The sequence below is a fragment of the Equus asinus genome, chromosome 20 (genome assembly GCF_041296235.1).
Source record: "Equus asinus isolate D_3611 breed Donkey chromosome 20, EquAss-T2T_v2, whole genome shotgun sequence".
In the NCBI taxonomy this organism is placed as follows: Eukaryota; Metazoa; Chordata; class Mammalia; order Perissodactyla; family Equidae; genus Equus; species Equus asinus.
The window spans coordinates 104,456,212-104,483,978 of record NC_091809.1 but is presented as its reverse complement, the minus strand read 5'-3'; the positions used below and the strand labels follow the sequence as shown (position 1 = coordinate 104,483,978).

At 36.5% G+C, this 27,767-nt stretch overlaps 1 protein-coding gene across 2 annotated transcripts in view; it reads right to left on the bottom strand.

Moving 5' to 3' along the window:
- Positions 1 to 10,131: 10,131 nt before the first annotated feature.
- The window catches only part of ANO5 (anoctamin 5), a 96,363-nt gene continuing 78,727 nt past the window's right edge, over positions 10,132 to 27,767 (bottom strand). For both annotated transcript variants that reach the window (XM_014841460.3, XM_070491355.1), the window contains 5 exons: positions 24,139 to 24,269; positions 21,733 to 21,938; positions 19,879 to 20,057; positions 18,391 to 18,496; positions 10,132 to 15,367 (listed from right to left, as the gene is read on the bottom strand). In XM_014841460.3, coding sequence (XP_014696946.3) covers positions 15,167 to 15,367; positions 18,391 to 18,496; positions 19,879 to 20,057; positions 21,733 to 21,938; positions 24,139 to 24,269 — 823 coding nt within the window. In that variant the 3' untranslated portion in view covers positions 10,132 to 15,166. The remainder of the gene's footprint in view (positions 15,368 to 18,390; positions 18,497 to 19,878; positions 20,058 to 21,732; positions 21,939 to 24,138; positions 24,270 to 27,767) is intronic.

The following is a 27,767-nucleotide window of genomic DNA, read 5'->3' as shown; positions in this document are numbered from 1 at the left end:
TTTTTATTGAGATATAATAAACTTGGTGTGATTTTGATTGGAATTGCTTTAAATCTATAGATCAAATTGGAAAGTACTGACATCTTGAGAATACTGAATCTTCCTATCCATCAACATGAAATATCTCTCCATTTATTCAGTTCTTCTTTGATTTCATCAGTTTTGTAATTTTTCTCATGTAGATCTTGTATATATTTTGCTAGATTTATACCTAAGTATTCCATTTTGGGGGTGCTAATGTAAATAGTATTGTGTTTTCAATTTCAATTCCATTTGTTCATTTCTGGTGTGTAGGAAAGTGATTGACTTTTGTATATTAACCTTGTATCCTGCAACCTTGCTATAATCGCTTATTAGTTCCAGAAGGTTTTTCTCCCCATTCTTTTAGATTTTCTACATAGATGATCATGCCATCTGTGAACAGACAGTTTTATTTTTCTTCCAAATGTATATCTCCTATTTCCTTTTTTGTTTGTTTTACGTTTTACTGCTGTAGCTAATACTTCCAGTATGATGTTGAAAAGCAGTGTTGAGAGGGGATGTCCTTGTCTTGTTCCCAATCTTATTGTAAAAGCTTCAAGTTTCTCACCATTAAGTATGACGTTAGCTGCAGGATTTTTAGATGTTCTTTATCAAGTTGGGAAGGTTACCCTCTATTCTAGTTTACTGAAAGTTTTTCTCATGAATCTGTGTTTGATTTTCTCAAATGCTTGTTCTGCATCTATTGATATAGTCATGTGATTTTTCTTCTTTAGTCTGCTGATATGATGGATTAATTAATTGATTGATGAAGACTGAAGCAGTCTTGCTTAAGTTGGATAAATGTCACCTGGTTGTGGTGTATAATTCTTTTTACACATTGTCGGATTTGATTTGCCAATATTTTGAGTATTTTTATGTCTATATTCATGAGAGGTATTGCCTGCCATACTAATGATGTTGAGCACTTTTTCATGTGTTTATTGGCTATTTGGAAATCTTTTTTGAAGCATGTGTTTAAGCCTCTTGATCATTTCTGTAACAGGTTGTCTGCCATTCTCTTATACATTTGTAGCAGTTTCCAAAAATATTGTGGGTACTTTGTCAGAAATATATGTTGTAGAGCCAGCCTGGTGGTGCAGCAGTTAAGTTCGCCCATTCTGCTTTGGCGGGCCGGGGTTCGCCGATTCGAATCCCAGGTGTGGACCTTTGAACTGCTCATCAAGTCATGATGTGGTGGGCGTCCCACATATAAAATAGAGGAAAATGGGCACAGATGTTAGCTCAGGGCTAATCTTCCTCAGCAAAAAAGAGGAGAATTGGCGGCAGATATTAGCTCAGGGCTACTCTTCCTCAAAAAAAAAAAAAAGAAATACATGTTGTAATATCTTCCATTCTATGGTTATAACTTCAATGGTTTTTTCTTTATATTGAGTTTAACTTACATAGAGTACAGTGAACAAATAAGTGTGCAGCTTGATGATTTCACACATACGCATACACCTATGTAACCACAACTCAAATGAAAATATAAAACATTACCAGCACCACAGGAAACTCCTTCATGCAGTCTCACAAATGATAGTTACTCCTCAAAGTAACCACGATTCTGACCTTTACCATCATAGGCTAGTTTTTCCCTGTTTTTTTAACTTTACATACATCAAAAACATGTGCATTACACATGCAAATGTACTCCTTTGTGTTAAGCTTCTCTTGTTTTCTGTGAAATTTATCCATAAGTACTTCGTTTTTTCATTGCTGTTAATATTGTATTTAATTAATATAACATAACTCTCCATTATATTGTAGTTGGATTTTTAGATTGTATCTAGTTTATGAATAAAGCTGCTATGGACATTCTTCATGTCTTTTGGTGGATATACATATTTAAGAATTACTCTGTCAAAGGGTAAAGCAATGTTTAGATTTAGCAGCTCATCCCAAACAATTGTCAAAGTGAAGGTAACAATCATCAGTCCCATTAGCAATGTTTGAGAATTCCAGTTGCTCCTTTTTTCCAACACTTGGTATTATCCGTTCTTTCATATTTGCCATTCTAGTAGGAGTGTGCCCATCTAATTTGCATTTCTCTTATGACTAATGATGCTGCTACCTTTCCATATTTTATTGGCAATTTGGATAACTTCTTCTGTGAAATGTCTGGTTAAAGTCTTTTTCCACTTTTAAAATTGGACTGTTAGTCTTTTTAATTTCACCTAGAACTTCTTCCTATATTCTGGGTATGAGTCTTTACTTTGAAAATATCTTCTCTTTGAGGCATGTATTTTCACACTCTTTTTTTTATTGGGTCATAATAGCTTACAATATCGTGAAATTTCAGTTGTACATTATTATTTGTCCACCGTCATATAAGTGCTCCCCTTCACCCTTTGTGCCCACCCTCCAGCTGCCTTCCCCGTGGTAACCATTGAACTGTTCTCTTTGTCCCTGTGTTTGTTTATCTTCCACATCTGAGTGAAATCGTATGGTGTTTGTCTTTCTCTGTCTGGCTTATTTCACTTAACATAATACCCTCAACGTCCATCCATGTTGTTGCAAATGGGACGATTTTGTCTTTTTTTATGGCTGAGGAGTATTCTATTGCATGTATATATACCACATCTTCTTTATCCATTCATCAGTCGATGGGCACCTGGGTTACTTCCACATCTTGGCTATTGTGAATAATGCTGCAATGAACATAGGGGTGCATAAGTCTGTTTGAATTGTTGATTTCAAGTTCTTTGGATAAATATGCAGTAGTGGGATAGTTGGTATTTCTATTCTTAATTTTTTGAGAAATCTCCATACTGTTTTCCACAGTGGCTGCACCAGTTTGCATTCCCATCAGCAGTGTATGAGGCTTCCCTTTTCTCCACAACCTTTCCAGCATTTATTTTTTGTCTTGGTGATTAGAGCCATTTTTAACAGGTGTAAAGTGATATCTTAGTGTAGTTTTGATTTGCATTTCCCTGATGATTAGTGATGTTTAACATCTTTTCATGTGCCTGTTGGACATCTGTAAATCTTCCTTGGAGCAGTGTCTGTTCATATCATCTTCCTATTTTTAGATCGGGTTGTTTGTTTTGTTGTTGTTCAGTTGTGTGAGTTTTTTATATATTACAGAGTTTAACACCTTGTCAGATATATGATTTGCAAATATTTTCTCCAGTTGTTAGGTTGTCTTTTTGTTGTGATCCTGGTTGCCTTTGCCTTGCAGAGGCTTTTTAGTCTGATGAAGTCCTGCTTCTTAATTTTTCTTTTGTTTCCCTTGTCTGAGAAGACATGGTATTGAAAAAGATCCTTTTAAGACTGATGTCAGAGAGCGTACTACTTATATTTCCTTCTGGAGGTTTTATGGTTTCATGTCTTACCTTCAAGTCTTTGATACATTTTGAGTTTATTTTCATGTACAGTGAAAGATAACGGTCTACGTTCATTCTTTTGTATGTGGCTGCCCAGTTTTCCCAATACCATTTATTGAAGAGACTTTCCTTTCTTCATTGTATGTTCTTAGCACCTTTGTCAATGATTAGCTGTCTGCAGATGTGTAGTTTTATTTCTGGGCTTTCAATTCTCCTCCATTGATCTGTGTGCCTGTTTTTATACCAGCCCATGCTGTTTTGATTACTACAGTATTGTAGTATGTTTTGAAGTCAGGGATTGTGATGCCTCTAGCTTTGTTCTTTTTTCTCATCATTTCTTCAGCTATTCGGGGTCTTTTGTTGCCCCATATGAATTTTAGGATTCTTTGTTCTATTTCTGTGAAGAATGTCATTGGGATGCTGATTGGGATTGTATTGAATCCGTAGATTGCTTTGGGTAGTATGGACGTTTTAACTATGTTTATTCTTCTGATCCATGTGCATGGACTATTTTCTTTGTGTGATCATCAATTTCTTTCCATAAAATCTTATAGTTGTCATCGTGTTTGAAACCAAGGTCTTTCACCTCCTTGGTTTAATTTATTCCTAGATATCTTATTCTTTTTGTTGCAATTGTAAATAGGATTGTATTCTTGAGTTCTCTTTCTGTTAGTTTGCTATTAGAGTACAGAAATGGAACTGACTTTTGTAAGCTGATTTTGTACCCTGCAACTTTACTGTAGTTATTATTTCTAACAGTTTTATGATGGATTCTATAGGGTTTTCTATATATAAAATCACGTCATCTGCAAACAGTGAGAGTTTCACTTCCTGTTTGAGAGTTTCATTTCCTATTTGGATTCCTTTTATTCCTTTTCCTTGCTAATTGCTCTGGCCAAAACCTCCAGTACTATGTTGAATAAGAGTGGTGAGAGTGGGCACCCTTATCTTATTCCTGTTCTCAGAGGGATGGTGTTCAGTTTTTCCCCATTGATTGTGATGTTGGCTGTGGATTTGTCATACACGGCTTTTATTATGTTGAGATACTTTCCTTATATCCCCATTTTGTGAAGAGTTTTGTCATAAATGGTTGTTTGAGCTTGTCAAATGCTTTCTCAGCATCTATTGAGATGATCATGTGGTTTTTATTGCTCATTTTGTTAATGTGCGGTATCACATTAATTGATTTGTGGATATTGAACCATGCCTGTGTCCCTAGGATAAATCCAACTTTATCATGGTGTATGATCTTTTTCGTGTATTGCTGTATTCAGGTTGCCAATATTTTGTGGAGGATATGTGCATCTATATTCATCAGCAATATTGGCCTGTAGTTTAGCTTTTTTGTGTTGTCCTTGTCAGGCTTTGGTATCAGGGTGACACTGGCTTCATAAAATGTGTTAGGAAGTGGTCCGTCTACCAAAAGTTTTTGTAATAGTTTGAGAAGTTTGGATATTAAATCCTCTTAGGACTACTTTTGCTGCATCCCATATGAGTTGGTTTGGTATGTTTTCAGTTTCATTTGTCTCCAGATATTTTTTGATTTCTCCATAAATTTCAATGATCCATTAGTTGTTCAGTAGCATGTTGTTTAGTCTCCACATCTATGTCCCTTTCTCAGCATTTTTCTTATAGTTAATTTCTAGTTTCATTGCACTATAGTCAGAAAAGATGCTTGTAATTATTCCAGTCTTCTTAAATTTATTGAGGCTTGCCTTGTTTCCCAAAATATGGTCTATCCTCAAGAATACTCCATGCACACTTGAGAAGAGTGTATATCCTGCTGTTTTTGGATCAAGTGTTCTGTGTATATCTATGAAGTCCATCTGGTCGAGTTTTTCGTTTAATTCCTGTTTCCTTGCCTTTCTGTCTGGATGATCTATCCATTAATGTGAGCGGAGTGTTGATGCCCCCTACTATTATTGAGTTGTTGTTAATACCTCCTTTTAGGTTTAATAGTTAATAGTTAACAGTTCTTTGGTGCTCCTGTGTTGTGTGCATAGATATTTATAAGTGTTATGTCTTCTTGGTGGAGTGTCCCTTTTATCATTATATACTACTGCTCTTTGTCTCTCTATACCTGTTTTAACTTGACTTCTGCTTTGCCTGATAGAAGTACAGCAACACCTGCTTTATTTTGCTTACCATTATCTTGGAGTATGATGTTCCATCCCTTCACTCTGAGCCTGTTTCACAATTGAGCTGAGATGTGTTTCCTAGAGGCAGCATACTGTTGGATAATGTTTTCTGTGTTTTTTTTTTTTGAGGAAGATTAGCCCTGAGCTAACATCTCTGTCCATTTTCCTCTATTTTATATGTGGGATGACTGCCACAGCATAGCTTGATAAGTGGTGTGTAGGTCTGCACCCAGGATCCGAACTGGTGAACCCCAGGCTGCCAAAGTGGAACCTGCCAACTGAACCACTGAGCCACCAGGCCACCCCTGTTGGGTCTTATTTTTAATCCATCCTGCAACTCTGTGTCTTTTGATTGGAGAATCAAATCTAGTTACATTTAGAGTGATTATTGACATATGAGGGCTTAATGCTGCCATTTTATCGCTCATTTTCTGGTTTTCCTGCATTTCCTTTGTTTTTCGTCCCCTGGATTTAGGACTACCAATTTGGTTAAGTAGTTTTCTTAGTTTTCTGTTTTTTTATTATTTGTGTCTCTGTCCTACTTATTTGCTTAGTGGTTACCATGAAGTTTGTATGAAAAATCTTGTAGAGAGATAATCCACTTTCTGATAAGCTCTTATTTCCTTAGACTAAGCTGATTCCATCCCTTTCCTTTTCCCCTCCTAAGTTCTTTTTGTTATGTCTTATTTCATCTTGTGACTTTGTGGTTAAAATGACAAGATTATATTTATTTTTGGTGTCTTCTTTCTCTTTCTATTTAATGTTTTACTTGAGTGTTTGCTAACCTGTTCTGAAGGAGAGCTATGATTTTCTGCTTTTTTTACTTATTTGTGTCCTTATTCAGGGTTTTGTGGCCCCTTTCTTCTTCTTTTTTCAGGTATGAGTGCCTTCCTGAGGATTTCTCGTGGTGGGGGCTCTTGTGGTGATGAACTCCCTTAGCTTTTGTTTATCTGGGAAAGTTTTTTATTTCTCCATAATATCTGAAGGGTATTTTCGCTGGATAGAATATTCTTGGCTGAAAGTTTTTGTCTTTGGAGATTTGAATGTATCATTTCACTCTCTTCTAGCCTGTAGAGTTTCTGCTGAGAAAACTGCTGAGAGCCTAATAGGAGTTTCTTTGTAAGTTATATTCTTCTGCCTTGCTGCCTTTAGTATCTTTTCTTTGTTATTGACTTTTGCCAGCTTCACTACTATATGCCTTGTAGTATGTCTTTTTACACTGATATAGTTGGGAGAGCTACTGGTGTTTCACTTGCATTTCCAGCTCCTTATCCAGATTTGGGAACTTCTCTACTACTATTTCTTTCAACAAGCTTTCTGCTCCATTCTCCTTCTCTTCTTCTAGAATCCCTATAATCCTTATGTTGCATTTCCTAATTGAGTGGGATATTTCTCGGAGAATTTCATCATTTCTTTTTAGTCTCAATTCTCTCTCCTCCTCCATCTGAAGCATTTCTTTATTTCTGTCCTCAATATTGCTGATTTGTTCCTCCATAATACCAGCTCTATTGTTCAGGGAATCCATATTCTTCTTTATCTCATCCATTGTTTTTCATCTCCAATACTTTTGATTGCTTCATCTTTATAGTTTCAATCTCTTTTGTGAAGTAGCTCTTGAATTCATTGAACTGTCTGCAATTTCTTGTAACTTGTTGAGTTTTTGTGTGATAGCTATTTTGAATTTTCTGTCATTTAGATTATAGATTTCTATGACTTCAGGGTTGATTTCTGGGCAATTGCCATTTTCCTTCTGGTCTGGATATTTAATATATTTCTTCATACTGCTATATGGCATAGATTTGTGGTTCTGCATTGTGGTCGTATTTGATTGCTGCTTTTACTTGCTGCCATGAGGAGTGGACAAGAGCTGTGTATTCTGAGCCCACTATGATCTGCATTTCAGCTCCCAGCTGCTGAACTGGGGCACTGCGTGGGGGGAGGGGTGCTTTCTTTCTTCTGCACAGTCTCAAGGGCTTCTTGCTCTGCTCTCCTGGGGTGTTAGCTTATGAAGACATCCCTGTGATAGCTAGTAACCTCTGTGTGAGGCTTTTCCTCGGGCTGTGAGGGAACCTAGAGAGTAATGGCATTCCCTTGGAGGGCCAGCGCCCCTCCCCTTTCCTCTTGGTGCCACATGCAGTCCCTGAGTTGCTGTCCTTTGGGAGGAAGAGGTTTCTCTTACCTTGTTCCACTTCCTCAGTGGAGGGGCTCTCCAGCACTTCCACCTTCAGAGGTTATGGCTGTGTGGGTCTCTCAGATGTCTTTTGTGTTGTGTGCATGTCCTCTATTGGAATATGAATGTCCTTTTCATTGTATCTTAGAGGGGAGAGTTTACCAGGAGAGCTCACTCTGCCATGATGGTGACATCACTCTCCTATTTTCACAATCTTAATGTTGTCTTTTATTGAATAGAATTTCCTAATTTTAAAGAAGTTAAATTTATCTATCATTTCTTTAATGCTTATTGTTTTGCCTATTCCCAAGTGCTGAAAATGTTCTCCTGATTTTGGTAATGTGGGATATCTCTTTTTCTTGATCATTTCTTGCTATTTATCACTTTTGCTAATTTTTTCAAAGAATAGACTTTTGTCTGTTAATTTTCTCTATTGTATGCTTGCTTTCTACTTCATTGACTTTTATTATTTACTCTTTTCTCCATTCTTTGGGCTTATATTGCCAACTTCTCTCCCTATATATTCGAGATAGAAGCTTAAATAATTGATTTCCATAATTTTTTTCTAAGGTATGCATTAAGATTTCTAGATGTTTTTCTTAAAAGTGATTTAGCTGCTTCACACAAATTTTGAGATGTCAATATTCATTTTAATTTAAAAAATGTTATCTAATATCCATTGAGATTTCTTCTCTGATCCATATGGCATTGAGAACTATGTTCTTTAATTTAGAAACATTTTGGGAGATTTTCTAATTATCTTTTTGTTGCTGGGTTCATTTAATCCCCTATGGTCAGAGAATATACTCTGAATGATTTCTGTTTTTTGAAATTAATTGGGTATGACTTATGGTCCAGGATATAATCTATTTTGGTAAAAGTTTCATGTGAATTTGAAAGGAATGTGTATTTTGCCATTGTCGGATGTAATTTTATCTATATTTCAGTTGCCATGTTGATTGATTGCATTATTTAAATTTTCCATATCTTTATTGCATATTTTTTCTTGTTTAGTCTTCTAGGTATTAAGAACATGTTAACATCTTCAAATAAGTTGTGTATTTATTATCCCTTTTAGTTCTATCCACATTTCTTTTCTATATTTTTATACATTTTACTAGATGTGTCCATATTTAGAAGTTATGTATTCTTTTAAAAAATACCATTTTTTCATTATAAAATATCTCAATCTCTAGTATTGTCTCTTGCCTCACAATCTACTTTGTCTGATACACATATAGATCTATTTTATTTCATTTATTTTAGTCAGTGTTTCCATGGAGTATCTTTTTTCTGTTATGTGACTTTTAACCTTTCTGTGTCCTTATAGGTGATGTTGCAACAGAAAGCTCTGGAATTTTATCAGGGCTATGTATCCTTGGTGGACACTAAACTTAAATATTTTTCCTAAGCCCTGAGACTGCTGAATACTCAGCTGAACGTCTCTTCCTTTCAGCTTTACTTTAGCTTTTGGAATCTCCAATTTACTTGAGGGAAAAATGACCACAAACACAGGCTTAACTCTCTGACTGTTTTTCTCTCCTTTCCTAGATATTGATTCTATAATGCCACAAGTCCCCCTTTGCCTTGTAATTTGCTTGATATTTTCAATTTTTTAAGCATTTTACCCAATTTTTCTAGTTGTTCTAAGGGTTTCAATGGTCTGAGCAAAATCCAGGATATAATTACTAGAAGTGTAATTTCCCATTGCTGATTATAAAGGAGCAGACTCTAACATGTTTTCCTGAAGAATAATGTTTTCTGTATGCTTTTCATTAATTTCTCCTCTAAATTGATTTTTCGTTTCTCCTATTTTCTATTCGCATTACTGTTCTCTAACTTCTTTCAATGCTTAGCCTGTTTTTTTCTGTCCACGTTCTTTCTGAATAGCCTAATTAAAGGCTATATATTTCCCCTAAAAACCACCCACAGGAAGTATTTAGTGCATGCACAAAATTTGAGCTGTACAGCACTTTTGTTACCATGTAATTAAAATTGTCTTCTAAATTCCATTTTGATTACATTTTGATCAAATTATTTCAAAATTTGTTAAATAATTTTCCTAGTTATCTTTTTATTATTGTCTTCTAGTTTCATTTTATTGTGGACAGAGAAAATTATCAGACTAATTTTAGTCCTTTGAAATTTGCAGTGTTTTTTTGTTTAACAGCCTGATATTTGGTCATATTTTTTTTTTCTTTAAAGATTTTATTTTTCTCCTTTTTCTCCCCAAAGCCCCCTGGTATAGTTGTATATTTCGTTGTGGGTCCTTCTAGTTGTGGCATGTGGGACACCGCCTCAGCGTGGTTTGATGAGCAGTGCCATGTCCGCGCCCAGGATTCGAACCAAGGAAACACTGGGCCGCCTGCAGCGGAGCACGCGAACTTAACCACTCGGCCACGGGGCCAGCCTCTTTGGTCAGATTTTTTAAATGTTTAGAATGTGCTTAAGAAGAAATTCCTGTTCTTCAGTCATTGCATACAACATTTTATGAAGGCAAATTAAGTCTATTTTTTAATCACAATGTTCAAATGATCAATAATTTTATTAATATTTTTTGGTCTATACGGCAGTTTGTACTATGTCAACTTGGTTAAGCTGGAGCTGCAATTTCCAGAAGCCTTTTCCCTGTTTGGTGTCAGGTCAGATTTGCAAAGCAGGCAGACAGAAGTGAAGCAGTAGTTATTTCTCTCTCAAGGTCTTCGAGGCCTGACATGGTGAAGGACATACAGTTGGCTCCAGCTTGTCCTCACTCTTTTCCACTCCATGTCCAGATCTTCCTGAGCAGCAGTGGCCCCAAGCCCATGAATGAAACTTGGCTGAAAATTCACAGCAGTCATAGCTCTACAGAAGCAACAGCTGCCACAGACTTCTCTAGCTGTCCTTCCCAGTCTCATTTCAGCACTTGGATATCCACTTAGATATCCACTACTACAGGAGTGTTTCAGGAAAGCTGAGTGGCCGCCTTTTCTCTGACCCTTCAAATCTCCCTTCCAGACCATTACTTCCCAGTTCCTCCCACAATTTCAAAAGGTCTATCTTCTATAACAAATCCTTTATTCTACAATAGTCATAGTAGCTTTGCTATCCAGATTAAATCCTGAGAATCTATTTCTTTCTTTCAAATACTTACAATGTGATGTAGTCATCTTAATTTCTGCTCAGTATGCACTTTATTTCCTTGAGTATATTGGTAAAATCAAATACATGATATCTTTACCTTTCTTAAGCTATTTTTTTTTAATAAAGTAGCAACTACAGGTCTAGGGTTCTTAGTGTATAAGATTTCAACTACTTCTTCATACTGCAGGATTAGAGCAATTCTACAGATTTGGAAATCCTGAGTCTACATGACTTGACGTATTTTCCTGATGGGTTGGAATGATAAATGAATATTTGAGAGTTATTAGAAAAAAATGCTTTAGGATAGAGAATTTGGCATTTTATGAAATTCTCATCAATGTTATATCCCCAAAAGGTAACCCTGGAGATTTTCTAAAGCCCCTCTCATAGAGTCTCTTCTCCTAGCGATCTGGGGCAGGATCAAGGGCTATGCATTTCTCACAAGGAGCCCAGATGACTCTAATGAAAGTGGTTGCCAATTTCCTTTTGGGGAAGATGGGACCAGAAAAAAAAATCAGACAACATCTCAACATACTATTTTCCCCTTTTGGTCTTCCTCTACACCTTTATCCCCTCCCAAAGTAGAAAAAAGAAAGTGAAAAAACAACAAAATAAACCTACCACCTTTTCCAATTTTTCTGGACCAGCAAGCCTCTTACTTCAAGGAATTTCCATCTTTAAATGTGACAAATGTAACTTCATGAAACGTTACATGCAAAGCATATTAATGTTTCTAAACAAAAAAAGACTTAAAACGTCTTAGAGCACTCAAATTTGGAAAAATCATATCAACATTTTACTGTAAGAATAAATTGAGTTCATATCAAAATGTAGTTTAAAATTAAGCATTACTTTATTCACTGAGTGAATTTGAATCTCTTGAGATTTATGTACATGTTACTTAAGAACAAATTTCCCTGCATACCTGCATACCCTAAGCTCCTTGCAAAAAAAAAGAAAAAATTAGAAGAAAGAAAGAAAAGGAAAAGGAGCACTTATTGTTTTGGTGAACACCATGGTACATAATCACTCACAGGAAAGACATACCTAATTGAATATTTGGGGGTGATGGAAGCAGGTACCTCACACACACTGAACCATGCGATCCTTGATATTCTCATGAATTTTTACATAATGCTGGACGAACCGACATACTTTAGTTATTACCTATGATGTAGAAGCGTAAAACTGTCTAGAAAAAGAATGATACGATAGTTATAGTGAATCATGGGAGCAGGCTTCTAAGCCTGGCCAATGGTACTATTTGAAATGCTACTTTCCCTAATAAGATTCTTTGATAACACAACTATTACTAATTAAAAACAACTATTAGAGAGTTCCTTTCAAAACAGTAAGTTCTTGTTTTGAATGAGCAGGACAACTTCCTCACCCTCAGCTGGAGTCAGTCAACAGAGATCCGGGGCTACACAGCACTGAATGCTGCAAAATCGCTTCGGAATCAAAGTTTCACTTTTGACACATAATAGTTTTCAATTTGAAATTTCTTTGCTGTTTCTCTCACCCTCATTAGATGGCTTAGGACAGAGATGTCCATCTTACCACCCACAGCTGCAACACGCCGCCTCATGACACCTCTCCCCACAGAAGCATGCGTGGGGTGGGTTTATAAGGAGAGACCTTTTTGATCTCTTTTCCTCTGTCCCTCCTCTTCATCTTCATCTTCTCTCCTTCTTCTCCATGATAACTTGCTTAATGGCTTCGTTAAAAGAAGAGTGTTACAGCCAAAAGGAGTCACGAGATGCAGCAAAAATGAGACAGCATTGCATTTAATTAAGACACTCCCTTCTTGACGGATTCTTCTAAAATAAATATTTTGAAGTGGCTTCTGCATCTTGTGTGCAAAGAGAACTGATGGAAGCAACAATTGGTGATGACATCTGAAAAGAGTTGTGAATTTTTTGGCTTTTGCACTTAAAACTATTTCAAATAAGATCTCAAATGTTTCTTGGAACAATTCTTAAAAAAGTAATTATGGGTTTGATTAGATGCACATGTGTGCCATGGTGATACATATCAACTTACATTTGGTAGTGAGGCACTCTTGATTCAGCCCTCCCATAATGACCAGTGGGTTTAATTAGATAAGACAAACTGCTTTGAATCGATTTGGCTTCGGATTCTGGTTAGCAAGCTTTTAGGAAAATGAGGGATACTTGTATTTCATTTTAAAATTTGTGAAACAAGAAGAAACTTTTTGGTAGAAAATTAAAACATGATATAAAGTACTTGTGAATAACATCTTAAAAGGAAAATATATCCCAATCATAGGAACTATTTACTTTTCTTGAAAACTATTTTCTCCCTGGTTAGTTCTCCATACATCCTCGAAACTCGACACTTGAGTTGCTTTGTTTTAAGATAATTTTGTGAGTTAAATTTGTCTTTATTTATCTTATGATCTAGCTCTATATGTAATGTTCAGCCATAAAAATTAAAGCTTATATCCAAGAAACCAATTCCATGCTCTTCCTTATTTTTATTAGCACCCAGGAAAGAAGCAATATGAGCTGTGTGCCACGTACAACATCGTAGTAACACAGAGTTTAATTTCACAAGCCAAAGATACTGCATCCGTGGCTTATTTCATAGCAACACTGACTCATTTTCTCAAGCAAGAAATATATCTCCTCAACATGTGAAACTACTCTTCAATAATGAATTTCAAATTACGCAAAAATGTTCATAAAATCTACACAGAGGATGACAAATCATTACTACCAATATTGGGGTAACTGTCTCATGGTCTTATAAAATTTATAATCCTCAGTTCTAAATGCTTAATATTGATCATTAGTTAATACTACCTGCCATATTCTTAATACTGGTACTTTCACAAAAATGTATTAGCATTAAATAATGAACCACTACTTTAAAAGAAAACATCTTGTGATAAAGTTTCTTCTTTTGTATGCAATTAAGAAAACACTATTCTTTTGAAAGTGGAGTGTAATTTGAAACTACAGATTCAAATACTATGTAACTGCACAGTATCTCTGACTCTAAAGTGTTAAAAATCCAAATGAAGTATTTTGGGAAAGAGGAACAAGAACTGGTGTTCATGTGCCATAGGCCTAAGTATGAAAGAAAGAATTCAACAAATATTTTATTTCACTTAGCTATCAAATCCATCACCTCATTCTCACTTGGTTGATCCCTTTTTGGTGTTATACTCTGGGATTGATGTTAAACTGATAATTTCTCTAAAACAAGCTCACATTTGAGATGTTACACCATGTCATATTAACAGCCAATAATAACACTTCTTGTGTGTCAAAGGCATAGGAACAAGGCACCGAGCGTTGTATGAAGCGATGCCTCAATAGAAAAGACTGTCAATTCATTAAAAGATTTGAGATTTCTTTAAACAAAGAGATCAAATTTTATAAACAACTTGTACCTAACTTATACAAATAACTAATGCTCAAACAGGCTTCATGATGCAAAATAGGTATTGCAGAATAAAAAGGATTTTTAAAAATAATTCAACGATTTTTTTAGATGAAGGTCAGTAAATTAATCAATAGACATTGTCTTGCATTTGTTAACCACTAAGAAGACACATTTACTTCTCTATAATGTCTTTCATTTACTTGAAGACCTGAAGCAATATAACCACTTCTTAATGCTGTTTTCCAGATAAGACAATCCAGTTTTGAAACTACTGTTACCAAGATGTTATCTTTTAAGAACTGAGTTGTTAGTCTTGAGTTGGAAGCCAAACATTCTGTCTCTTGAAAAATCAACTCGGGAAGGACCATCTGGGATTTTGATGGAAGTTTAACTTATTCAGGATGATTTCAGGAACAAACCCCTGCCATGATATCTACCCAATATTTTTAATATGTGAGTTTCCTTACGTCAGGTGATTTTGGTTTTTCATTTGCATAGTCTAAAATGGCAGGATATATATGGATCAGTAGGCCTCTTGACTTCTTTTCTTTTTGTCCCAACATTTTCTTGATGGGAAAGAGGTATAAAACAACCCAACAGAAGACCATGAACATGTGCAGAGGCTCTGGAGGCGATGGGACAGCCCACGTCCAGTGTTTAATTCTAAGCTGCAACATCCCATGATTTTCCAGTATTCTGATTCCATGTGCACTTTTAACAATCATTTATAGAAGCCCAGAAAACAGTATCTGGGGAGGGCCCTGCCAATGCAGCAGACAAGTGGTATTCTTCCGACCTCATAAAGATGGCCTCTATAAAAGTATACAAAAACTTTTGGAGTTAAAAAAGAAGAAGAAGAAGGGGTAAAACTGACACATGGCTTCTGGCCTCTGGCCCTAAAACCAGGGGAGAGTTGTCTGGCCAGACAGGCCACCAACTGCTCCTCAATATGGTGATGAGAGTGTTGACTTGCCCAGCTATACTTGGTTTTCTTGGATCATGACTCGCTTGGAAAATTCAGCAGAACTAGTTCTCAAGTTCTCTTTTAATTTGTTAAGCTCAAAGTCATGGAGAATCTTGATAGTTATTAACTTTTCTCGCTTGATTTTCTCCAGAACATCTTTTGGAACATCAGGGATCATCCAGGCCAACAAAAATTTAACTAAAAACACAATGTGCTGGAGGAAACAGAAAAGCACATCAGAGACATTGTTAGACTTGTCAAATGTCCAGCAGGAAGTTCTTACAAATCATTTCATTCATTCAATAAACTATACTCGACACAAAAGGTACAAGGAAAAGCAAGAAGATGAAGTCCTTGTCCTGGAACTTTCCTACAAAGATTAACATTAAACAAATATATACTAAAATATGTAATTACAGAAATTCCAGTTGAATACAGTTATTGAATATACTGTTTATCTACGCTCCCTCCTGAAAACCTACTAACATATTTGTAAGGGAATTTTAAAAAAATGGTATAACTCACAAAGACAAAAAGAAGAGAGAGGGAACAGTGACAACAGAGTCAAGAGAGTGAAGAAAGCTGGCACCTAAGCTTGCATTTGGTGACTTGGTGACGGTAGAAACCAACCAGACAAAAGCCAATTTTGTTTCAGATCATCAGAAAAGTTCAGGAAAGAAGGTCCTAAGGACTCTGCAGGCATAAGTGTGGGTGGAGTTGAAAATAAGGGGACTAGTTAAAAATCTGTACAAGGAGGAGTTGAATTTTCAGAACCTCTCCCATCCGTATCCAGGAACTACTTTCTGACCCCACCGTGGCAGTAACTGAGTAATTTATTTTCTGTAGAAATTAAAAGAGAAAGCTGTGGACTCAGGGACACCAAAGCTAGTGGAGGATGGAGGTGCGGTGCCATATTGAAAACAGGGCAGCTAAGTGGAATTTGGCACACTGAATCCCAGGATCCCTAGTCCCTCCTGCCTTGCTCAGCTCTCAGAACACAGGCAGCCATGAGATGGCTCAACAGACAGGCGGTTAGAGGATTTTTCTCTGGGGACATAGTCTGTGAAATTAGAACTACAGATATCAAAATTTTGTAGGTCTCAAATGAAAAAGTCCCTTCACTACCTTATCATCCTACAGTGAAATGCAAGAGACCTTCCCCCTGTATGCACACAAAGCTTATAGTCAGCATTCACTGCTTGACTCTTATACATAAGCAGATTACCAAGAACCACCAAATATGTAAGAAAGTCTAACATGAAAGAAAAAGATCGAAACACAGAAATAGGAACTAAGGGGAAACAGAGGTAATGAAGGAAGCAAAAGAATAGTAGAATAAAAAGACAAAAGTATGAATCCCTCCATTTTTTTTTTTTTCAAAGATTGGCACCTGAGCTAACAACTTGTCAATCTTCTTTTTTTTTTCCCTCCCCAAATCCCCCCAGTATATAGCTGTATATTTTAGTTGTGGGTCCTTCTAGTTGTGTTACCTGGGACGCCACCTCAACGTGGCCTGATGAGTGGTGCCATGTCCGCGCCCAGGATCCGAACCAGGGAAACCCTGGGCTGCCATAGCAGAGCACGCAAACTTAACCACTTGGCCACGGGGCCGGCCCCATGAATCCCTCCATTTATAGGAGAGAAAATAAATGATAATTAGAATTTCAAAACAGGAAGTATAACATCCGAATAATAGGAGTCCCAGAAAGACGGAACAGAGAAAAGAAGGAAATTATCAAAGAAATAACACAGGCAAGTTTCCCAACTTGAAGTGTAAGCACAATTTTCAGATCCACAGGGTTCAGTGAGTGTTCAGAGCAACGAAATGTTGTCCAATATCAAGGCACTGTCTTGTGAAGCTTCATAAAAGAAGGGCTAGTGAAAGAATGCTCAAAGCTTATTGATTTGTAAAAGGATCATAAAGACTGAGGAATCAGAATGACAGTGGATTTTATCACAACACTGGAAGCTGACAGAAAATAGAGCAATGTCTTAAAAAACTTCAGGAATACCTAAATAAAGTCGGTTAAAATTTTTTCAGGGAGAATGAGCTTTCATCTTGAATTCTATACCAATTAATCATCTATGAAGAAAGAAAAGAAATTTTCAATATTCAAAATTGATGGCCTATAACTTTCCTCAGAAAATTACTGAAAGATGCGCTTCATCGAAATAAGCAAGCAACCCAAGAATGGGAGAAACACAGATTGCAGAAAATGCAGGATTCAATACAAAAGAAGGTGAAGAGAAGTTTTAGGGTGATGGTGGGTCAGACAGAGCCTGGGATGATTCAAAACATTAAAAGGAAAAATAAAGAAAGAAAAACAAAAAATCAAAAGAATTCTGGGGCAATTTATCAGAGTGAAAGGTAATCCAAACTTCTGATGGAAGATGTGGAATGAAAGAGTGATAAATTCATAAAGAAGTGAGAGAGAAAGAGGAAAACCACAGGCAGGAATATTACATAAGACTGCTCTTTTTTTCATCATGTGGAATTATTTGACTTTAAACTATTTACATGTATAACTTTGATAAAAGTAAAATAAACTGAACAAAAACTGACTGGAATTTGTGTGTGCTTGCATTTAACTTGTCTATTACTGAGCTTTGCTGGAAAGTGAAAAAATGCCTTCCATCTACTCTCTCCCTCACTGGCCACATGGCTGATGGTCTGTAGCTTATTCAACCACCCTCTCTGTGTCCGTTCTCTCTTATTGCATGCGTTACATCCATAACTAGACGAGACAGTCCACAAGGGAGGAAACATGGTGGGCGGAGCAGAGGCTTGGGAGTGAGACCTCTGGCGTTGAAACTCAGGGCTAATATTAGCTGATTATCTTTAAACCAATTCCCTAATTTTGCTGAGTTTCAGATTCATTTTTCAAGGGTGAATAATAAAATCTAACTTACAAGGTTGCTATCATAGCCTCTGGCACCAGTGTACAATAGGTATTCAGTAAAACCAGTGGGTCCTCTGCCCTTTTCCTGAACTCCAGGGAAGAGGCCATATTTTTTCTTTTCTTTCCTGTCACCTTAATATCGTCAGCAATAGTAAGTGAATAACAGGCAATCCATTGTACTGAAAATATCTCTAAGTTGCTTTTTGTGACAACAAATACTTATTTCAAAACAATTTACTGATATAATGCTAATTTTTCTGCTGAGCAGATACTTTTAGAAATACATGCCTAAAAGGAGAAAACAGACTAGCTGGAACGAAAGTTAAGACAGGCTTACTTCCATAACTATGATGAAGGTCATCTTGGCAGCAAGGACATGCCAGTACTGCATATTATGAAAATATTTCTGATCATGATCAGGAGGAAATCTGTAATCTCTGTACCTGAAAAATACAAGTAAATGCAAAAGTGAGCTATCACTTCAAACAGCGAGGCCCAGCAGAAATTCTTGTTATTTCCCTTAAGACCCTTGTAGTTGATCACAAAAGTCAAGTCATAGGAGGATAACTGCTCTCATGAAACATTTATTTTTCTTGTATGGATAAAAATCATGGCCATACGTTACTTATGTAGAGTACTGATGCAGCTCAAGTGAGACGGGGAGACTCAGTGAAACTTCTCTCCTGCCCTTCAGAGACAAATTTCTCCAGTCAGCAAAATTTGTGGTCTCCATTTCCTTTCTTCCTACTCCTTAACATACTTAGCTCTACCCATCGCTCCACCGAAACCAACTGTTTCCTGTCATTAAATTGAAGGAACGTTTTAATCATCATCTCATTTGATCTTTCAAGGATAGGACTTGACATTGTGGGCCATCTACTTTCTTGAAACTCTATTTTCTCTTGGCTTATCTGACGCTGCATTGCTTTTGTTTTCCTTACCATCCTTCTGGAGTTTTCTTAGTGCTCAACTTGGTAATCTCATTGTTTTCTACAAAGTTGCGAGATGTTGATGTTCTTCAAAGACTTAGTCCAGCTAGGAAGTGATGACATCAAGAAATCGGACAGAAGTGTCCATGCTCTTAAACACTATCCTATAATTCTTCTATATGCAAATATAGACTATAACAATGATTTTGTCTACCTGTGTTGCAACATTTTGCTGTTTCTGTCTTGGAATCCCAGATGAAGCTGTTGGTTTAAGGGTTAAGTTAAGGGGCTTTGATGTAATATATATATTTATGTAGTAAAATATAATTATATATATTATATAAAGATTATATGGAAATATAATCTTTCCATCCCAGAGTAAAAGATCCTCCTAGTACATGATACACTGAGTGTGGAAACAGTAGGTTCACAAATCTAGTTTCCTGTTCTCCGTGAGGAAGAAACCCTCAGGTGGGGTGGCCGGTGAACTCGTCATATTGTTATTTCTCTTTCTCACTCTCTCTTTTCAAGGATATATAGTTAAATTTGAGTAGATTAAATGCATATATACAATGATCATGCTGTATGATCTATAGATATTACAATTTGGGACCAAGGGGCATTTCTTGGTGAGAAGTCTTTCTAATAAATTTAGAAAATAAGAAACAATTGAAAACTGATATTATCTCTACCCCTAATTTTCTCTTACTTTTGGACATTCTACTTTTCCAAATCAGAATCACACAACGTGTGAATTCTAGAACTGATGCACTTTTTTCATCCAGGATTTTTACTGCTCCAAGTAAATCTTGTTCATCATAAGAAATGAAGGAAACAGAGAACTTAAGACATATATTTAAAGGGCAAAATTGAAACCTAAGAAAACAAGAGGAAACCTGCAAGTGGTGAAGTCTCGTTTTTCTGAAGGTACAGTGTGGTTTGGAAAATCAGCGATCAGGAATGTTGACAGGCTGTTATTGATATATCCTTTCATGGGCTCAGTGGCATCTGTTGAGTAGGCATAGTAGTAAACTAAACGAGGAATGATGTCTGACGTAAACGCTACAATAAAAGCCTGAAGGACAAAGCAAGAGAGAGATCATGAGCTAACAATCCAGTTTTAAAAATGTCCGATTTGTGCATCTCAGTTCCATGTGCCATGTGGATGCCAAATGATTAAAATGTTATTACAAATCATGTTAATCTATAAGTCTTCGGCTTAAAAGATAAAATAGTTCATTTACAGTGTATGATTCGTATTCCAAAATTTCATAGCTAGAAAGTGGCTAAGTTGAAAACTGAGCCTAAATGTATCTGTCCCCAAACACCATGCTGTTTCCACCATGCCTTGCTGTTTCTTACATTTCTCCTTGTTTCACAGTACAGTTCACACTCTCCTTAACCAAATTCCCTTGCCTAGACCAACTCCACAGGTTAGGGCAGTGATTGTGTGTGTGGGTGCGCGCATGCAGGAGGCCGGCAGGGAGGGAATGGAGAGACAGAAGACCCTGTGCTGGTAAATTTCCCACAGTTCAGTGCAATTAATCAAGTAACTATTTGATTCCCCAGGAATGGTGTTTTCTCCTCCTTTCCTAAGCTCTGGAATAGTATCAATAGCATGTTTCCTTTAGGTTAGATAAGTCAATTTAAAACCATCTGGCTCTGCCATCTACATTTTTAGTGGTAGATTTTTTAAAACGTCTAATATTACTTCTGTAGCTATTGGTGCACTCAGGTTTTCTATAACTTACTGAATAAATTTTGGCAGTTTTTATTTTCTAAAAAAGTGTCAGTTTCAAATAGATTTTAAAAATGTATTGGAATAAATGATTACATAGCAATCTCCCATAATTTTCTCACTTGCACCTTACAACACTTTTCTCTTGTTAGAGTTTTTCAGAGTTTTGCTTGTTTTATTTGTCTTTTCAATGAACTAACTCTTTATTTATTTAGCAATTATATTGTTTTTTGTTTGTTTCCTAATTTGATTATTTCTGATTATATCTTTATTAATTCTTACTACTTTTTATTGATTAGTTTTACATTTTGCCTTAGTTTAAGGTATATACTCAGCTCACAGTTTTCAGTCTTTTTTAATAAGGAAAGCATTTATTGCTCTGAATTTTTCTGTAACTGTGGTTTTAGTTGATTCTCATAGGTTTTCATTTTAATTAAGCTCTCTATAATTTCAATTTTGTTTCCTTTTTATACGATAAAGCTTACTTAGAAGCGTGGATGTTGAGCAGTTAGATTTTCCTTTTTAACTAGTTTATTATCAACTTCAATTTTTAAACCATTACTGTAGGTGAACATGGACTGCACAAATTTCTGCTTTGGGGAATTTGGTTTTATTATTATTGTTAATAAGTGCTCCATAAATGTAATAGGTAACTGTTGTGTATTCTCTGTTTGTAGTAAACAACTTTATGTATAATCAAGCTTTAACTGCATTACTCAAACCCTTTATACCATTACTGATTTTCTGTCTACTTTGTCACACCCTATGAAACTGTTATCATAGTATTTTAACAAGAGTGATTTCATAATTTTCCTTGCATTTCTAAGAGTTTGTCTGTCATAGATCTCTCTGTGTTGTTTAGTGCACTGAAGTTTAGGGACGTTTTATTTTATGGATTGTCACCATGAAGAGATCAATGTAAATAAAGAGTGAGTTAAGCATCATTCACATCTCCCCATCCCCAGGAAAACAAAATAAAATACAAAGTCACCCCCGAAATAGGTACACTTACATTAGTTGCCACAGAAAGGACAGCCATTCCATAAAGAATGTCTTGCCAAACACCTATGCTATGAGCTTTAGCAGCTACAGGTCTCCTGTACTGAGTAGTAAGTTTCCAGGCATCCACTCGGATCTCTATGATATTATTCAAGAGAGCAAGAAGAGGAGCCAAAGGAAAAGAGGCCACAAATAATGTCACAAATCCAAACTGGATGACTGCAGAGAAAAAAGAAAAATTCACACTCATTATCGTGGAGGGGAAAAGAGGGGACACTCCACCCAACTCTGGCCACTTCCCTCATTTTGGAGGGATCTACACCAGCACAACAGTCCAGGTCTCTTCCATCTGCCAACTCCCTCCTCCCTGTGGGAGGCATAGGGACTTATCTGCTTGCTAGAATAGGAAAGAGAAACTGCGTACACATAGCTCAGCTCCGACCTTGCTGTTTTGTTTTGAGATCTGCTTGTCTGAAGAAAGCATCCATTCTTATTAGATAGGATATACTTAATCCTCTTAAAACACAGCCTTTTATAGTGGGCTATGTTTAGGTCTATGCAGGTCTAGCCTTTATATCCTGGTATTGGCACATCAGCAAGGCAATCAAGGTTTACTCTCTTGGTAATCTATGTACTTTTTTGTGCTCAAGGATAATGACTGGTTCATTTGGATGCTTCCAATGGCCAGCACGTGCTGGGTATATAAAAGCACTCAACTACAAGCCTTATCAACAAATGCATCATTTAAGATTTAAAGAAGCTAACAGATGAAAAGGCAGTGCAAAACAAGATATTTGAGAATAAATCAGAAAATGATCTAAAGCATCAGAAACATAAATTATATGTGGGCAAAGGAAATACACATTTTCTGGAATGAGGTATTTGTCGAGGTCCTCATCCAATGTACTATCTTGACATCTTTCTAAATAGGTTTTACTCTTTCCTCTTTAAGACTCAACGCTTGTGTAGAAGCTGGCTTCTCTTCCAATTTTTGTTCTTTTGTTTCCAACAATGCTTGTGGTAAAAGACTCCACGCAACTGGCAGCCTGGGTTTCACACAAGTAAAGAAAAAACAGTCTGAGATACAGGAATGGCTTTCCATTGAAGGAAAGAAGAAAGAAGGAATCTCCTGCTAGTCCTCTATTTCAGGTGGGTCTTGGTTGTGTCTAGATTTCAGCTTATCTCATGAGACTGCCTTATAAAACTCAGTCTTGTCGTCACTAAACTAAGTGAACAAACCACCTCTTTTCTTGCCTTCTCTACTGAACCAAGCGATAGGTTAAGAGGAAGCGTCATGTAGAAACAGCTTGAATTTTCTAGGTTCAAATCCCAGATCCGTATCTAAAATCCTGCAGCCCGTGGCAAATTAATTAACCCATCACAGTTTCAGTATCCTCTAAAGTAAAATGCAGCAAACAGTGACTACTCTCTAGAATGTTTCAAGATTAGAGATAACGGATGTGTAACACATCCAGAATAAATTGACTCTTAGATGTGTCTCAATAAATGGTAATCTTGTCATGAAACCTTGATTTCATCTTTTAATTTCAGCTACCTTTAATGCATTTATGCACAATTCATTTGAAATTTACATAATTAATTAAAAATTACAGCCTTATCACTCCATAAAGCAAGGACTACCTAATTTTACAAGAAGCTTATAAAATAGTCTTCTTTCTATTTGTCCTAAATTTACCTATTTCAATCCAGATATCATATGTATGTATTACGGTGGAGAATCAGAAATAATTTCAGATCATTTCGTTCATGCCACCATGATTTTATGGGCCTAGAAAGTAAGTTAAGAAAATTGTCCTCCTAATTCCACCAGAGAAGCAGAGAAGGTCCCTTGAGATGAAGCACTCTGAGTAGACTACACAAGCAGCCCCATCATTATTTCTCCTAAAATGCCACCTCGAGATCTCTTCTTTGTTCCGTCCCTAGAATGCCTTATGCATTTCTCATGGTCAGCCGGGCTTTCTGTTGCACGCGTGCTGTTAGCCTTCTTCTCAGCCTGACACTAAACGTGTGTCAGGCTCCAGAAATGCTTTTCAACTTATTCTCTCTCTGAGCTGTCACTGAGGCAAACAAAAGGAGGAAGAGCTATTTAAGCTAATTTGAGACAGGTGTTAAAAAGTGATCCTTACTTTATTTGGTTCAACAATATTAACATCCAACTGATAGGAAAAATATCTCTAAGATTGGTGTTTTGAAACTAAACATCATTCTTCATTCTATCGGTGAGGAATATAAATACTGAGCCAATCTTTTCTATATTCGTCCATCTAGCTTTTCATCCACCATCCAATAACTTATTGAACATCTACTATGTCCAAGGCAGGAAGAAATATTAAGAGCTGGAAAAGCACTTACTTTGCCCAGCCTGACTCTGTGTTTCAAGACAGTGGTAGAGAATTACCTGTTTCTAAGTACTCATAGAATAGCCCAAGAGACCCAAAAGTCTCAAGGTCGTGATCCTGCTCCCATCGACTGTAAAGCTTTTCAGAGTTGGTCCGAGCTTTTCGGCGTCTCCACCAATTCAGAATCAAGCTGTAGGAAGTAACAAGAGTAAACACATGAAATAGAGTTAAAAAAACAGGGGTCAGAGAATCAGAGAGTTAGATTAAGAATTTGGTAGAAGGGGAAATTAAGTAACTTAAGATCACGGAGCAAGCAGAGCTATGACTACTGCTAAAGTCCAGATCAGAATCTAATTGTTCTTTTCACAACACATGCTGAGGTCCAAAGTTCTTTATTGGGGAGATTAAGAAAATAAGACAACCCTGACTCTCCCCATGGAAATACATTTATTCTGAGAGAGTTCTGTTAAAGAGCATGTGGAGGAGAGGGTCATCATAGGATCATTTTTTCTGTGTAATTCACTAACCTTCATTTTGTCAGGCTACTCAGGACACTCAAAGAAACGAGAAATTGGTTACAATAGAAAATGTATGACAAAGGAAATACAGAGGATCAGGTAACACATGAAAATGCATGCAATAATCCCAAACAAAATATTACCTAACTAAATCCATACTATATAAAAAATAAGGTATCATGATAATGTTGGACTACTTTAAGGAAAAAAAAGGTTTTTTATTAGAAAATCACTGTCATAGACCACATTAACAGATTTAAGGAGAAAAACATAAAATCATGTCAATTGATGGAGAAAAATTCATTTGATATATTTCCAGCACCTATTAAAATCTATTTATGACAGAAAAGTAGGAAAAGAAGGAAATTACCTTAATCTGATCAAAAGCATCTACCAAAATCCTGGGGCAGACATCATTCTTAACAGGGAAAAGTTAGAAGCATTCTTGTTAGAATCAAGAACAAAATAAGAGTGTGCATGGTCACACTCAAGGCTCTGCTGGAGGTCTGAGCCAACACAACCAGACGAAAAACAAACAGGTAAAGAAGGGGACGTGAAGGAGAATCTATGATGACTAACAATGATGTGATGGATTGTCTGCACAGAAAATCCAAATGAAGTCAGACAGAAATTATTAGAAATAATAATAGAGTTTATCACTATATTTCGTTTCTATACATCCACAAAACACAGGTAGAACGTAAGTTTTAAAAGATACCATTGCAATAGCAACTAAAATTAAAAGTACCTATAAATGGATTTGACAAAAGATTTATAAGATGTATATGTAGAAGTTTAAATCTTTCTTTAAAGTCATTTAAGTGCAGGGGACAGCCCCATGGCCTAGTGGTTAAGTTTGGCGTACTATGCTTCAGCAGCCTGTGTTTGGTTCCTGGGCGCGGACCTACACCACTCACTAGACATGCTGTGGTGGTGACCCACATACAAAATAGAGGAAGACTGGCACAGATGTTAGCTCAGGCAGAATCTTCCTCAGCAAAAAAAAAAAAAAAAAAAAAAGTCATTTAAGTCCAAATAAATGTTCATGAATAAAAAGACTTGACATTATAAAAATGTCAGTTGTTTTTATTGAAACAACTGAAATCTAATTTCAAACAAAAAATCAAAATATTTTTCCATGTGAAATCTGACAAGATGTTTCTAAAATTTATACAGAAAGACGAAAGATCAAGGATAGCCAAGATACTTCTATAGATGAACAATCCATTGGTAACACTTTCCCCACCAGATGTCAAGACTTAAAGAGCTGTATTAATAAGAGAGTGTAGTACTGGTGCAGGGACAGACGCCTGGAACAGCATGGGGACCCAGTAACAGCCTTGCACTTGCTGTCTGGCATAAATGGTATTGCAGATCACAGAGACCAGGGAACAAGAGCTTCTCCATCAACGGTAACATGACAATTATACCTATATGTGGGCATGAGTGTAAAAAATTAAATTTGAATTTCACATCAAACACAAAAATCTTTTCTATATATATTAAGAATTTAAACGAGAAAGACAATAATGTTACAATGCTAAATGTATGAGAATATCTTTTTGATCGTGGGGTAGGGAAGGATTTATTAAACAAGACTTAAAAAATGCCACCTATGAAAGAAAAGATGGATAAATTTTACTATATTAGAAGGATGTACTGTTGTCCATCTACAGCAGTGGGTCCCAACTAGGAGTGAGTTAGCCCACAAGGGAACGTCTGCAATGTCTGGAGAGATGTTTGGTTGTCACAACTGGCGAGAGGGTGGGCTGCTGGCACCTAGTGGACAGAGTCCAAGGATGCTGCCAAACCTCCTACGTGGCAGAGGGCAGCCCCCACAACAGAGTTATCTGGCCCAAAACGTCAATAGTGCTGAGGTTGAGAAACTGTGATCTAAGGATACGATTAAAAAAATGGAAGGACAAAACTTATGTTGGGATAAAATATTTGTAACACATATAACCTAAAACAAACTAACAAAAACACAGCAACCAGAAGTTATAAAGTATTCCTACAAATCAACTTAAAAAAAGACAGACAAGTAGAAAAATGGTTAAGCAACATGAGCAAGCATTTCATTGAAGATGAAATACCTATGACCAAAAAATGCTCATTCATGTCATTACTCAGGGAAATGCAAAGTGAACCCAGACTGAGATATCATTTTGCCTCCAAATGGGCAAAAATTAAGCAATGAGACAATACGAAGTACTCTAGCAAATGCAGATTAAAAGGAACACATATACTGCTTATATCTAAACTGAAAAACACAGAGAAAAAAAGATAATGAAAAGGGAACAGAACCCCTGAGATTTCTGAGACAATGTCAGACAGATGGACATGTGTGTAACTGGAGTCAAAATGGAAAAGAGACCACCCAGTTCAAGAAGAGAACTTTGCCAGGAATCCCACGTGCTCCATTCCAACTACAAACTCCTCGATCCCCACAGAGTAACCACTATCTTGAATTTTATCCTCATCACTTCCTTACTTTCTTAAAAATAGTTTTATCATCGGGGCTGGCCCCGTGGCCGAGTGGTTAAGTTCGCCCGCTCCGCTGCAGGTGGCCAAGTGTTTCGTTAGTTCGAATCCTGGGCGCGGACATGGCACTGCTCATCAGACCACGCTGAGGCAGCGTCCCACATGCCACAACTAGAAGAACCCACAACGAAGAATACACAACTATGTACCGGGGGGCTTTGGGGAGAAAAAGGAAAAACTAAAATCTTTAAAAAAAAAAAAGTTTTATCATCTATAATCCATTTTGAGTTAATTTTTTGAATGAGGTGTAAAGTTCACACCGAGTTTCGTTAGTTTGCATATGGATGTCCACTTGTTCCAGCACCAGTTGTTGAAAAGACTGTTCTTTCTTCAATGAACTGTTTTTGCACTTCTCTCAAAAATAAAATGGCCATATGTATGTAGCTCTATTTCTGCAGTCTCTACTCTGTTCCACTGATCTATGAATCTATCCCTTTGCCAATCCCAGTCTTGTAAAACTAATATAGTTTTACAGTTGTCTTAAAATCAAGTAGTGTAATTCCTCCAACTTTATTCTTCTTTATCAAAATAGTTTTGGCTATTCTAGTTCCTTTGCCCTCTATATAAATTTTAGAATCCACTTGTCTATATCTACAAAAATCCTCTTGATACTTTGTTTGGAATAACAT